The 12,974-nt window shown below is 37.4% G+C and overlaps 1 protein-coding gene across 4 annotated transcripts in view; it reads right to left on the reverse strand.

Moving 5' to 3' along the window:
• Positions 1-3,241: 3,241 nt before the first annotated feature.
• The window catches only part of ntm (neurotrimin), a 471,010-nt gene continuing 461,277 nt past the window's right edge, over positions 3,242-12,974 (reverse strand). For 3 of the 4 annotated variants that reach the window (XM_040013481.1, XM_040013490.1, XM_040013472.1), the window contains 2 exons: positions 10,459-10,494; positions 3,242-7,002 (listed from right to left, as the gene is read on the reverse strand). In XM_040013481.1, the coding sequence (XP_039869415.1) occupies positions 6,902-7,002; positions 10,459-10,494 (137 nt within the window). In that variant the 3' untranslated portion in view covers positions 3,242-6,901. Of the gene's footprint in view, positions 7,003-10,036; positions 10,495-12,974 lie in introns of all 4 variants that reach the window. The other variant, XR_005693468.1, reaches the window with a different exon arrangement.

The following is a 12,974-nucleotide window of genomic DNA, read 5'->3' on the forward strand; positions in this document are numbered from 1 at the left end:
AATCAAACATGGCCTTTTTTCAGTGTAGGGTAGAATTTTAGTCATGTAAATAATCCAAAAATGAATCCCAACATATTGTGAGACAATGTCATGAATCTGCTAAGATAATCTCCGGGCAGCTGAGACAGATGTTTGTAATTGGTCATATAAACATGAAAATGCAATGCTTCCAAAATACAAATCTTAGTGGGCTGTGATTCAAAATTGGCTCACAGAAACAAAAAAATTATGTGTATCCAGCACTTCTCAGTGCGTTTTCATAAATGAATGCTGGTGCAGGATCAGAAATATGTATTTCTAAGATCCTCTGCTCATTCGCCTGGATTTTGTCATAGGTTTGGCTTGATTAGGACTTGCATATAATTTTTTTTAAAGTCATGCTTGGTGGGAATTGGGAGCCATTGCTCTAACATAGTGCAGACACAAAAAAAATGCAATATGCCTGCCTTCAATTTGTCTGAGAGATTAATTGTTACTGTGGTTGCTTATTTCCAATTTAAATAGGTATGTCAGCTCCTGCTGTGTTGAGTTTGCCTGAAAGAGATGCATATTATGTGCAGTTGCTGAAAGTGCATAGCATGTGGAAAAAGAATCAATTTTAATTCAACTCGTTTCAGTTTAGTTCCATTTACATAGCGCCAAAGCACAAAAACTACCACAATCATCTCAAGGTTCTTTATACTGTATATTGTAGAGTAAAGATCCTACAACATTAAAGGGAAAATCTCAATAATCTGCCAACCTTCTAAGTGTAAGCACTTCTTGAAAGTGGGATGGAAAAACTCCGTTTTAACGAAAGAAACCTCTGACAGAACCGGGCCTAGGGAAGGGTGGCCATCTGCAATGGCTGGTTTGGGGTGAGGGGAAAGAAAAGATAAAGGGCAAAGAGTGACAAGACAAAAAAAATATTTAAATTATTTTCTAAAAACTAAATGTAATAGTGCAGTCTTTCACAATCAGTTTTTGACTTTTAATTACTAAAGGAAGTGATTTCTTAAATTAAATTTCAATTTAATTCTATTTTATTTATTTAAAAAAATGACATTTAGCAAAACACTGTAATCATCACACAAGGTCAGACTTCTTACTTAAAGGAAAATTCAGATGTATTTAAAACTAGTGTAGTTCCTTTGAATGTCCAAGAATTGAAAATTAATTAAGTATCAAGCTAATGTAGCTATGATTCGTCATTGTTAGCCAGTGCTGCCTGTGGCTGTATTACAGGAAACAATCAAAATGTTGTTATTCCAAAACAGAAACCTGCAGACAGAAACATCATGAAGCTGTTCAAAGAGTTGAACAATCAAAATAGTCTGCAAAGATGAATATAAATACGCCTGCATTAAGGTTAGCTGGAAGGTTGTCCAAAACACATGCAATTTCTATTTTAGCACAAACCCTTGAACCATTGTAGTCACATTAAAGGGAAACATTAAAAGTTTAATTACAACAGAATTTGAATTAAAGTGAACCTAGTTAAGAACAACTGGACAACATGAGGACAAAGAAAGATTTTGCTTTGGTTTTTCAACTAAATGTGCATTAAATGGGAAATTAGCTGTGTTGTGTGGCACAAATCATTACACTGCCTCGCAACATGCAATGTGACTGTCTTTATTTAACTGCTCTGCAAGCCAGCTTGTCTAACCTTGAGGCTGACAATGTCCATAATGCATCAAGAACACTGGCACTAGGTAATACAAAAGGCTTAAAAAAAATCCAAAATAAGCCTGTAAAGAGGCAGCATGCATAGGTTTTCTCCACATGCTTTTCCCTTTTCTGTGTTTGGAACAACAGGGATTTGAAAACAATGAAATTAAAATGACCTTTTACTCTTAGCTTTGTACATCTCAGACCATCTCAGAAAATATAATCCAGTCGGATTTTCAACAATGATCTGACAGGCATTGACTCTTCTCTATGTCATCCTCTGATCATGGATGATACTTATCGTTCCCAAAAAGTTGTGTTCTGTGCCTTCTGGGGGATTTTTGTTTCTTGGAGGCCTTGAACTTTTGATCTCATTGGCAGAATTTTAGGAGTAATCCTGTTTTGTCTGCATCTGAGGCTGAATCTCAGGTGGTTCCTGGAGTCAGCTATCTTACTTACTGTTTGCTCGTACTCATGTAGTAGCTTTAGGCAGTCTTTGCCAAAGTGGGTTAAAATGTCCTGATGCATCCAGGTAAGGAAAACCATCAAGTCATTGGCTCAGGTATGTGGATGACAATCTCAGGGTGTACCACAATTCACTGATCACATTAACTCGGTAGACAAACACATCAAGTTCACCAGGGAGGATATGAAAAATGACAGACTAGCCTTCTTACACTGTAAGATTTTCATCAGTAATGGGGGTCATTTAAAAGCTGATGTGTACCGTCTACCTACGCATATGGATCAGTATTCAAAGTTTAACTCTTTGCTTTAGTTTTCCACTAAAGCAAAAACTGGTTGTCATCAGGATGGTACAACATAGAGCGAACACCATCCCCACAGATACAGCAGCCGAGGAAGCAGAAAAACATCATATCAAGATGGCCTTGAGTAAATGCGCCAAAAACTGGTCTACCCCAAGGATCAAATCACCAGATACAAACAGAGTAATGTAGTGTACGCTGCTAAGTGCCAGAAGAATTGCCATGATTTATACATTGGGGAAACCAAACAACCTCTGGCAAAGTAGATGGCACAACAAGAGGAAACTCATCAGGCCAGGACTTTGCAGTCTATATAATCCTACAGGCTGGTGCATACTCTTTCCACTAACCTGTAGGATGAAGCTGTACCGGTACACATGCTGGACAGAGAGGAGTGCTGGTTTGAGTGGGGAGTGAAGGAGGCCATTTACGTGAAAAGGGAAAGACCATCTCTGAATCGAGGAAGGCGCCTAAGGATACATCTTTCGCTATCTTACAATGCTGTGATTGCAGCCATTCCCCAACTCTATGAATGGTACTGATGGCCACTGATCAGTTGTCATTGAAGAATAGTCTTTGGTCTCTGGTTGTTAATAAATAATAATTTAATAATTTCAAATATATTAATAAAAGTTCCTAGAGGTCATCCAAGGTCACCCAGCACCTTTCTTTATTGTGAAAACATTGTGAAACATAAACCATGATATTTTTATCATGATCACAGTCTCAAAAGTAAAAAAAAAAATAGGTTCACCGTAATAGTTAAAATAGACTATGCATTAACAAAATACAAATTAATCAGAACAACATAGGGATGTTTTTTTTTAGAAAAGGTAAATACAGGCTTTTGACCTTGAAACTTTCATTAATGTTCTTACAAAAGCATTACAAACTAACACTTTAGAAGCACAAACCAGCACAAATGTTTGCCATCAATTTTGTTTGATTTGAAGAAGGTGGGGTCAGCTGAGACTGAAGAAGTCACTTGGATGAGTGACGAAACATTTCTCCCACTGAAAGCGTTACGTCCACATGAACAGAATCAACGTTTGGGGATTTTTTTACCTGGATGATTAAGAATGCATCAAGATTTTTATCACATTCTTAGCTCAGTGTTATGCAATTTCGAAAATTTTATCCATGGTGAGAGATCTTACTGCAAGTTCATAAACAGGTGTATTTGATATAAAAAAATTGTAGAGTTCTAAAGTCATATTTTTAATTCTCACAGTTTTGATTGCCTTGTGAGATAGTGATCAAACTGTACATGTGCTACTAAGTGTGAGCAAGTACTCAGCAGCAAATGTACTGGAAAATCTAAATAAGACTTTCAGGTGTTTATTGCTGCTCTATTAAATAATCTGGCTAGATGATAAACATTTGCTTATAGGTAGTATTGAATGGATCACTGCAAAAACTTCCCTATGAGGTGATCTGATGTGAGTCCATCTTAAATGTGGTGAATCTTGTCATAAAATGACTGTGCAGGATAGACGTGTGATTGGTAGTGCCTTCTTTCAACCCAGGATGGAATAATTACCATGTCATTTCCAAACATTGGAGTGCTAGAGATAAATAATGTTCTGCAGTCTCGCTCTGTCCCTCCCTCTCTCTGATATGTGAAAACAAACAATGATTAGCCTGTCAGATTCAGGTCGTGATTATCCTGATCAGTTTCTAAAACGACCCGTTTCATGCCTCTCTGATTTGGATGTTGGCTCTTCTTTTCACATCAAGGAGTGAAAAGGTTGTTATCCCCAAAAACCATGGAAAGAAAAGAAAGATAGAGGAAGGGGAATGTGGATGATGGACTAGGGCCTCAGTGGTGCTGACGCAAGCCAGAGGGAAAAGACTGAGAAAGGGGGCAAAAAATGTATATTAAAAGAACAGAGGTCATTGCTTTTGTGTACCCTTTCCTCCTTTTAGGTGTGATGAACGTTCAGAAGATAAGAAAGGCAACATCTCCCATCATTAAACAGACATAGTCATTTGTTTTAATTCACTGTTTTTGTTTGTTGCAGTGTTAATGGAAACCTTCAACTGCAAAACTCTGATAGAAACTGACAGTAAAAACAAACAGCATTTTGCAAGGGATGCACAATGTCTTAAAACAATCCTTCTCATTACAAAAGTCAGTAGTTCAACACCAGATGTACATTTTTTGTTATTGTCACTAAATAACAAAAAAGCATACCCATGTTAAGTACAGTCTGCCAATTGGTACAAATCTCTTTTCAAATTGAGAGATTTGAAAGAGAGAAATTACCAGCTTTAATTCTTCCTGTCATTTTGTGTGAGGTTACAGATTGTTGCATAAAATTCTCATGCTCACAATGAAATATGGTAAAGGAGGTCTGCTGATTGTTTGCTGCCTGTGACACTCTGCCTGCACTGATGTTTGTCCATAGTGAAACATATGATTTTCAGGTTTTCTCATATATTCTGTCTTTTCTGTTAATGCAAGTTATATATCAGGTGATAAGAACTGTTGTGGCCTATTTGCTGAGACCTTTAATCAGTCTCAGTTATTGCAGTTGGCTTGCATACTCTACAGTAAAGTCTAAAATTATTAAATCTTCTGACCAACATCTCACAATCTGACTCCTATACTGTACATTTTGGTTTAAGAGTATCAATGATTTTGTATTTTACTCGTGTCAAAAGACAACACATTTACTCTAAAGGTCTTCATGAGTCTACCCATGTCAGTAGATCTGTATAGGACTGGATAATGGACAAAATACTAAAGATGGGTCTTAGCCTATAAGTCTAAATCATGAAGTGGCAGCAAAAGTACCTTAAATCTTCTTTCATTCTAATAGGCTAAGAATAATTGCTTAATTTATAAAGTCCAAATCAATAGAAGTCTGAAAGTCTTTACTGCAAAATGTTTGCTAATTCAACCTGTTTTCTTATAAGTTTATGGTCTCAGTTCCTACTTTCAATACATCTTCAGTCTAATATGATCTTCACTTTGTGCATTATAGTTTAATTTACAGATAATGATGAAACAATGTATGCTTCTAGTTACTATTGTACGGTAGTGAATAATTTCCTCAGGTTGTCAATGAAAAAGGAACTCTTAAAACTGCAAATGAGCAATTATGTCACAGTGGCATAAATGCTCATTTGCAGTTATGCCACGTTTTACATATAGTCTTTATTTCTGACCTATTTTTTCTGACCTTTTTTTTTTTAACCCAGGTGTTATTTCTATATTATTTCTGGGTCAATATATAAAAAAAAAAAAAAAAGGCAAATCCACTTTAATTCACTGTGGTACATTTTTGCACAGACAGACATTTTTGTACCCATGAAGACCTCTAGTTTACTCTGAAGTTAATGAGAAGACAATACTTAAAAATCAGGGTCTTTGTTTGGTGATTTGAAAAACAGGAAGTTTATGAAATATAGTCTTTGGGTTATTTGTGTCTAAATACATGCAGAAAGAGTTTATTTTGTGTTAATCTACTCAAAACGACTGTTCTGTAACCCTCCAGTGCTGGTTTAGAACATAAACAGGAACAATTTCTAGAGCATGTATACACGGTATGATATTAAACAAATATCAATAGCATTAATAGGTCTGCATTACTTAAGTCAGATGTCCACTCCATACAAATGTAGCTAACATTCCCTCCATCTGTAAATATTAAAGTCTAACATAATTATAATTATAATAATCTTGACAACATTTTTGTATACAACCAGTACGAGTAAAGAACAAAAAATGACAAAGAGATGAAAGTAAGGGGTTTGTCCCAAATAATTACAAGTTCATATTTCCCGTTCTTAAAAATATTTAAAACTACACATAATTGAAAAAATATAATTAAAAAGATTAGCATAGCACAAGTGCAAATATATCACTATAATGGTGGGAACAAAAATACTACAATTCTGCTTTCAACAACCAGACGAAAGGATAATTATTACACATTAAAATATGATAATACCAGGTTTTCAGCCTCAGGGCAACCTTGTGTTTTAGAATTCACTTCTTATATTTGCTGTAAATTTGCTGTTTCCTGGAATAGACATGAATATTCAGTGTGGTTAAATTCAAGACAAATCCATTTGATTAAGAGACACTTTTTAAAAATAAGAGACACCATTTTAAAAATCTTTTTTTAGAATCACAAGTAAAAAGAGACAATCCAGAATAATATGATTCAAAGAGAAAAATATCCAACAAAATTCAATTAAAAGGTGAAACATTTGTTACATCCTTGAAATCTCAAAAAAAAAGACCCTCAATGACATACTTGTTTAGCGGGTCAACATCAATGCAGTGCAGATTAAATCATGCACTTAATGTGCATCAGTTTATGGTTTCAGTTGGAAAAAACAAAAACGCACACACACACACACTCCCACGCACACACACACATACACACACACACACACCTACACACACTCACACGCATACACACACACGCAGGCACACACACACACAAAACACTGGAGTTCAACTCAATTTATCTTCAAAATCTAAGCAGGAAGGACAGAATCATAATGAAGAGGAGACAGTTGTGTGAGTGCACACTCATTGCACCGCCGCTGCCATCCTGAACTGCTCTCGGTCCTAACAGGAGATAGAATGAGGAAAAACATCTGGGTAAGTTTCACCACTAAGGAGTTTTCTTCTTTTGGTGTGTCAGTACTTGAAGTAAGTTAATAAACCTCCCGTCTGTGAACAATCCAGCATTACAAACATATTTGTGTTTTTTTAAAACAACAACTTAAAGAGTAATAAGAGCTGTAACAGTTATTATGGTTTGTATGTCATCTTAATAAGATGGCATGAAGACAGAATTTAAAGGTCACAGTACTGCAATTTTGATGCAGAAGTTTTTGCTACAATATATTAGAGCTCAATTTTAGGGACACCTGGTTGTGTCTTTGATGGTATGTTCCCCTGGGTTATCTTGCAAACAGTTTTGCATTCATAACAAGAAACAAAATGTCAATGGTTAATATATCAGCAAAAATTCAGTACACATTCAACTGACGGAAATTGAGAATGTGCTTTAAAAAGTTGTTTGACAATGCACACCCACAGACTGTATGGCAACAATTATGTTTTAATACTGATAAAGTTAACAATGACTTAAACCAAGAGCCTGAAAAAGTGACTAACTGTATTATCTATACCTTCTTTTGTTTCTCCACAAAACATAAGATTTTTTAAGGTTTAGAGTTAGGAAAAAGAAATGCAGGATATTTGCATAGCGAGAATCTGGGAACACAGTAATTAACACTGTAACTGCCAGGAGGAGTGATTTTGACCCCTCAGTTGATTGTTTACATTTTAAAATTAATCTCAACGCAGGCTGCACAAAAGGGGGGGGGGAAGCATTTTAAATTATTATTGTAAAAGTAGTAATGTCCAAGTTGATCATCGCGTCCATTTTTACATCTGCCTCAAAATCACCAAAGTGCAGCCTCCCATTCAGTGTTCACACTGCTCCCCAATTCTCAATCTGCAGCTTCACCTCCCCAGCTGTCCGGGTCAGGCCTAAAACCTGTTTTACTAATGTGCTCTGGATTTCACTATTCATTTGTTTGGATTAGTCTCCACAGTCTAGACTCTGTTCACTTTAGGTATGAATTCCTATGCTGCTCAGAAGAGAAAGCAACCTGCCACTTCTCCATGCTTTCGGTTATGCACTCTGCCATAGAACCAAGTCGGCCAGAGCTTACTTTATATTTTTACATGCTGTAGTGCCATTTTTGGGAGCATTTCAAGTATCTATACATCAATACAACTGTTATAGCCCATATTTTAATAATATGTATGCATTAAGTCCATAGTAACTGCATTAATTGAAAAAAAGTGCAATAAACTACAAAAAAATAGAAAATCGTTTTTCTTTATTTTTTACACATATTTCTACTTTAAATTTAAGAGGCTTATCCCTGAAAACTTTAAATACAAAAAAGTTGCAAAAAATAGTTTACAACAACAGGAAATTTATTTTGAGTGTCTTCATAGTTTTATTTTTGAGATACAGCAATTTTTATATACTGCAGGAAAAACGAAAAACAATCCTATGATACAAATTTGCAAAGAAAACAGCATGTGCATCAAAAAAAATATTTCCAGCAGTGCAATTTGAGTTCTAAGCATCACAGAAACTATTCAGAAAAGCATAAAGTCAAACATGACTTATAAAAACACCAGTATAGGTTTTTAAGGTCTATAAGTAAAAAACTACATTTTCTGCGAAAATGACGTCACTTCCGGTTTGGGGCAGGCAATGGCGGACATGTGATCATTCACGCTTACGTCTGTTTCAATGTGGGAAGTGTTACAAACAGCTGATCAGATCGGCAAAGTATGTTTCTGGAATATTATGTTTTTGTTCCTGCAAGCGCTTTTTATACAATTTTCAGGTCAGGTTTCATATGCAAAAAAAATTATTGCGCTAGCTTACGCGGTTCCGGTTCTACAGGGATTTAAAAATAGTTACGCAAAACAGAACATGCCCGCTCCGACCGGCTTTAAAGGGTTAATAGAGTTACAGGATTTTGAAAATGCCAGAGGGTCAAAATGTCCATCTTGCTGGTGTTAAAAAGTCGTGCTGGCTGAAGTTTTAAGTTAAAGCAAGTGATAAATGCCATGGATCCTACTTTAAAGTACCTCAGGTTTCTATTAAAGTTTGTTTTTTGTTAAACTGTGTTTGTAATTTGTTTTTGAACATCACTTACGATGCATTCTTTTCCTGTATTTGTTGTAAGTAGCAACTGTAAATTAATCATCATCATTCATCTTTGGATCTGATTTATTTAGCACATAACAGTGAATAGTGTTATGAAGTTTGGATGATAATGAAAGATGAACAAAGAGAAGCAGAGTAAGGAAGTAATCTCAGTGAGGAAGTAACAACACTGTCAAAAAACTATATTTAAAGGAAAGGAAAACTCTTCAAGATGACATGAACTGCTCAAAGGTTTAGTAGGATAAAAATGAACCGTGCTCAGCAAGGTTGTTTTTTCAAGGACATTCTTAGGATTGAGAAGTGATTTAAAACACTTATTCAAATTGAAATGCAGTATTCCAGCACTGATATTTTTAACACATTGCTAAAATTACCAAAGTATTGCATGATGCATTTTATGAATAAAAGCATGTAATATTTTCATCATGCCCTTTTTGGGGATGAAGCAAGTGAGTGTATTATAAAAGGATTTTGGATCATTTTTACATTGAAATTGGTAAAACAATGACTACTCATTTCCCTTGGCTTTCCACAAGTTTCCTTTGGGGGCATGTATCCAATTATCCTTCCACAGTGGATTATTCCTAATCCTCTCTACTGCTAATTAGAATAATGAAAATCACTCATAGTCATAGTCCAAATCAAAGTCATTAATACAATTCTGTTATGTGAATGGACTGCTGGTCGCAGTCACAAGGACAAATCAAATGGCAAAGTAGGTGTGGTGTTTATCTCTGCAGTTTCACACGTTAAAGTGCTGGACCTCAAAATGTGCACAGATTCACACAAGAAATTTGCAATTTTGTTTGGTTTTCTTCTGTAGCATGTACAGTTGAAATGCAGCAAATATTGGTACAATGGATCACAGAAGAACAAACAAACATGATAAATACTTACATTAGGAAAAGCACATGCAAAGAATCAAAATGAAGCCGATGTCACACAGAGAGGCAGTTAGGTTTGAGAAGAAAAAGATGAAACACAGTTAATGATACAGACTTCATTGACCATTTTCACAGATTTGCATATGTCACTTTCCTTTGCTGCTCACCGTCCTCGGAGATCCTGCATACCACACAAGAACTCTAACATGTCAATTCAATAAAACCACAGAGGGTTAAAGTGCAATTTTGACTGGTTCAAAAAGCCAAGACAAATGATTTCACTTTTTTTCAAATGTAGCAGAGACTCATCGTCTCTGAAATTCTAATGCAGCCTAACTTACAATTGTGAAAATGGCAATGTTCCACAGGCTCCAGCATGCAATTAATACTATTGATCCTCGACAGCTGACGTTCATGCTGGTGTTGAATACTAACCTTGCAAAAGTGTTGAGCTAGTGGGTTCAATTACCACTATACCAGGGAAACAAATTGAACAGAGCAACGTGTCAGAAACAGAAAAGCAACATAATGATATCAGTTTCAGACAGTTCAACTGACAAAACAGCAGCAACGCATAAAAGCAACGGTGGGGCCCTAAAGACAAAACGCTGTGTTTTAAGTACCACAAATAAAGTAATTTTATCAAAATTTTCAGAACAGCAAACATCTGTGCACTCTCCAAATAAAGACCCTTTAACAATGCAATATGTAACAAGGACCTTCCATCAGATGTGTAAAGAATTTTTTTTATTATTATTTGAATGGCCGTCTGTCATATAAATAATTTTTAAGGCTTTATTCAGACATTGCCGTATGATTTCAGAAAGAATTTTAATGCTTACATGAGAACAGTGTATTTAAAGCTCACACAGGCTTGATAACTGATTTCCAAGAGTTCTATAGACTTATATGTATAGCACAGGTATTTATTACCACGCAATTCGCACTACAACCTGGTTTGCCTCTTACCTGTAGTTATTTTTATTTAATTTAATAACTGTACAGTACTCTCTGTATATAGTAACCACTGTCCTTAATGTAAATATGTAAGAAAAATTGTGTATGTTTCTGTTCCGTGTCCTGTGTACTGTTTGTTTGTATATGTGTCTTTTTGGCTGCTGTTACAACCAAATTTCCCCTTGTGGGACAATTAAAGGATTATTCTATTCTATTCTATCCTAATTATTTTCCTTGTGTGTGAGCAGAGAACTCAGGAGCCACACACACAAATAAGCCATGATTGTGCACACGAGGGTGTATGCTCAGCAGTCCCCTTAATTTGCTGTATAATATTACACATATATTATCATGACAAAACAAACAAACAAAGCCTAACCTGGGATCTAACAAATTATACAAATTAGAACTTTAGCCAAAACATAGACTTAAACATCCCAACAAAACGTTTATCAGTCTAGTCCCAGAAGTGGCTATTCACTCACTGACAATATTTTGGCCTTATTTTTGATGGAAGCCATATTAAATAAGCAGAGCAGATGAAGAGGACATGATGTCAGACACAGGAACAGCACAGTGAATCCAATACATTTTCAAAATAAGATGCAACTCTCCACTTCTCAAATTTTTCTGGTGAGATTTATAACTTCACAGAGGACAGAACAGTGGAGATAGTGAAGTTAAAGACATGCACCCAGGGTAGTACTTGGTTAATGAAACTGTCTTGGACTGTATTTGGTGACTTATTCTGCTTTGCAGCCTTGGTGAGCTCAGTGTACAGTACATAAAAAATTCTCCACTGGCTGCAGGTTCTGGTTTGAGAGGTTCCACAGCAGCACAACAAGTACCATCTTGGGCTGTAGAGTGCAACTCTGGTCACTACATGTGACAGTGATTAAAGACCCAGCTTAGTGATAATGAGGACCACTGCAAGAGTGACCTGATTAGCAGAAACTATCCATCCATCTTCTTCGGCTTTATCCGGGGCTGGGTCACAGGGGCAGCAGCCTAAGCAGAGAAGCCCAGACCTCCCTCTCCCCAGCCACCTCCTCTAGCTTATCCGGGGGAACACCAAGGCGTTCCCAGGCCAGCCGAGAGATATAATCTCTTCAGCGTGTCCTGGGTCTGCCCCGGGGCCTCCTCCCAGTGGGACATACCCGGAACACCTCACCTAGGAGGCGCCCAGGAGGCATCCTTGTCAGATGCCCGAACCACCTCAGCTGGCTCCTTTCGATGTGGAGGAGCAGCGGCTCTACTCTGAGCTGAACTTCTCACCTTATCTCTAAAGGAGAGGCCAGTCAACCTTCGGACGAAGCTCATTTGTTCTTTTGGTCAGTACCCACAGCTTGTGGCCATAGGTGAGGGTAAGGATGTAGATCGACCGGTAAATTGAGAGCTTCGTTTTTACACTCAGCTCTCTCTTCACCATGACGGACCAGTGCAGCGTCCGCATCAGTAATCCGCCTGTCGATCTCCGGCTCCCTTCTCCCATCAATCGCAAACAAGACCCCAAGATACTTGAACTCCTCCACTTGGGGCAGGAACTAATCCCCGACCGGAGTGGGCACTCCACCCTTTTCCGGCTGAGAACCATGGCCTCAGATTTGGAGGTGCTGATCCTCATTCCAGTGCGAGCTGGAGGCCATCACCCGATGAAGCCAACAGAACCACATCATCTGCGAAAAGCAGAGATGAGATTCTGAGGCCACCGAAGTGAAAGCCCTCCGCCACTTGGCTGCGCCTAGAAATCCTGTCCATAAAAATTATGAACAGAATCGGTGACAAAGGCCAGCCCTGGCAGAGCCCATTACCCACCGGGAACGAATCCGACTTATTGCCGGCAATGTGAACCAAGCTCTTGCAACGGTTGTATAGGGATCGAATGGCCCGTAGCAATGGACTAGACACCCCATACTCCCGTAGCACCTCCCACAGGACACCCCAAGGGACACGGTCGAATGCAGCAACTAAACATCAAAATAAAATGACCGCAT

Source organism: Simochromis diagramma, unplaced genomic scaffold (genome assembly GCF_900408965.1).
Source record: "Simochromis diagramma unplaced genomic scaffold, fSimDia1.1 OVJJ01000123.1, whole genome shotgun sequence".
In the NCBI taxonomy this organism is placed as follows: Eukaryota; Metazoa; Chordata; class Actinopteri; order Cichliformes; family Cichlidae; genus Simochromis; species Simochromis diagramma.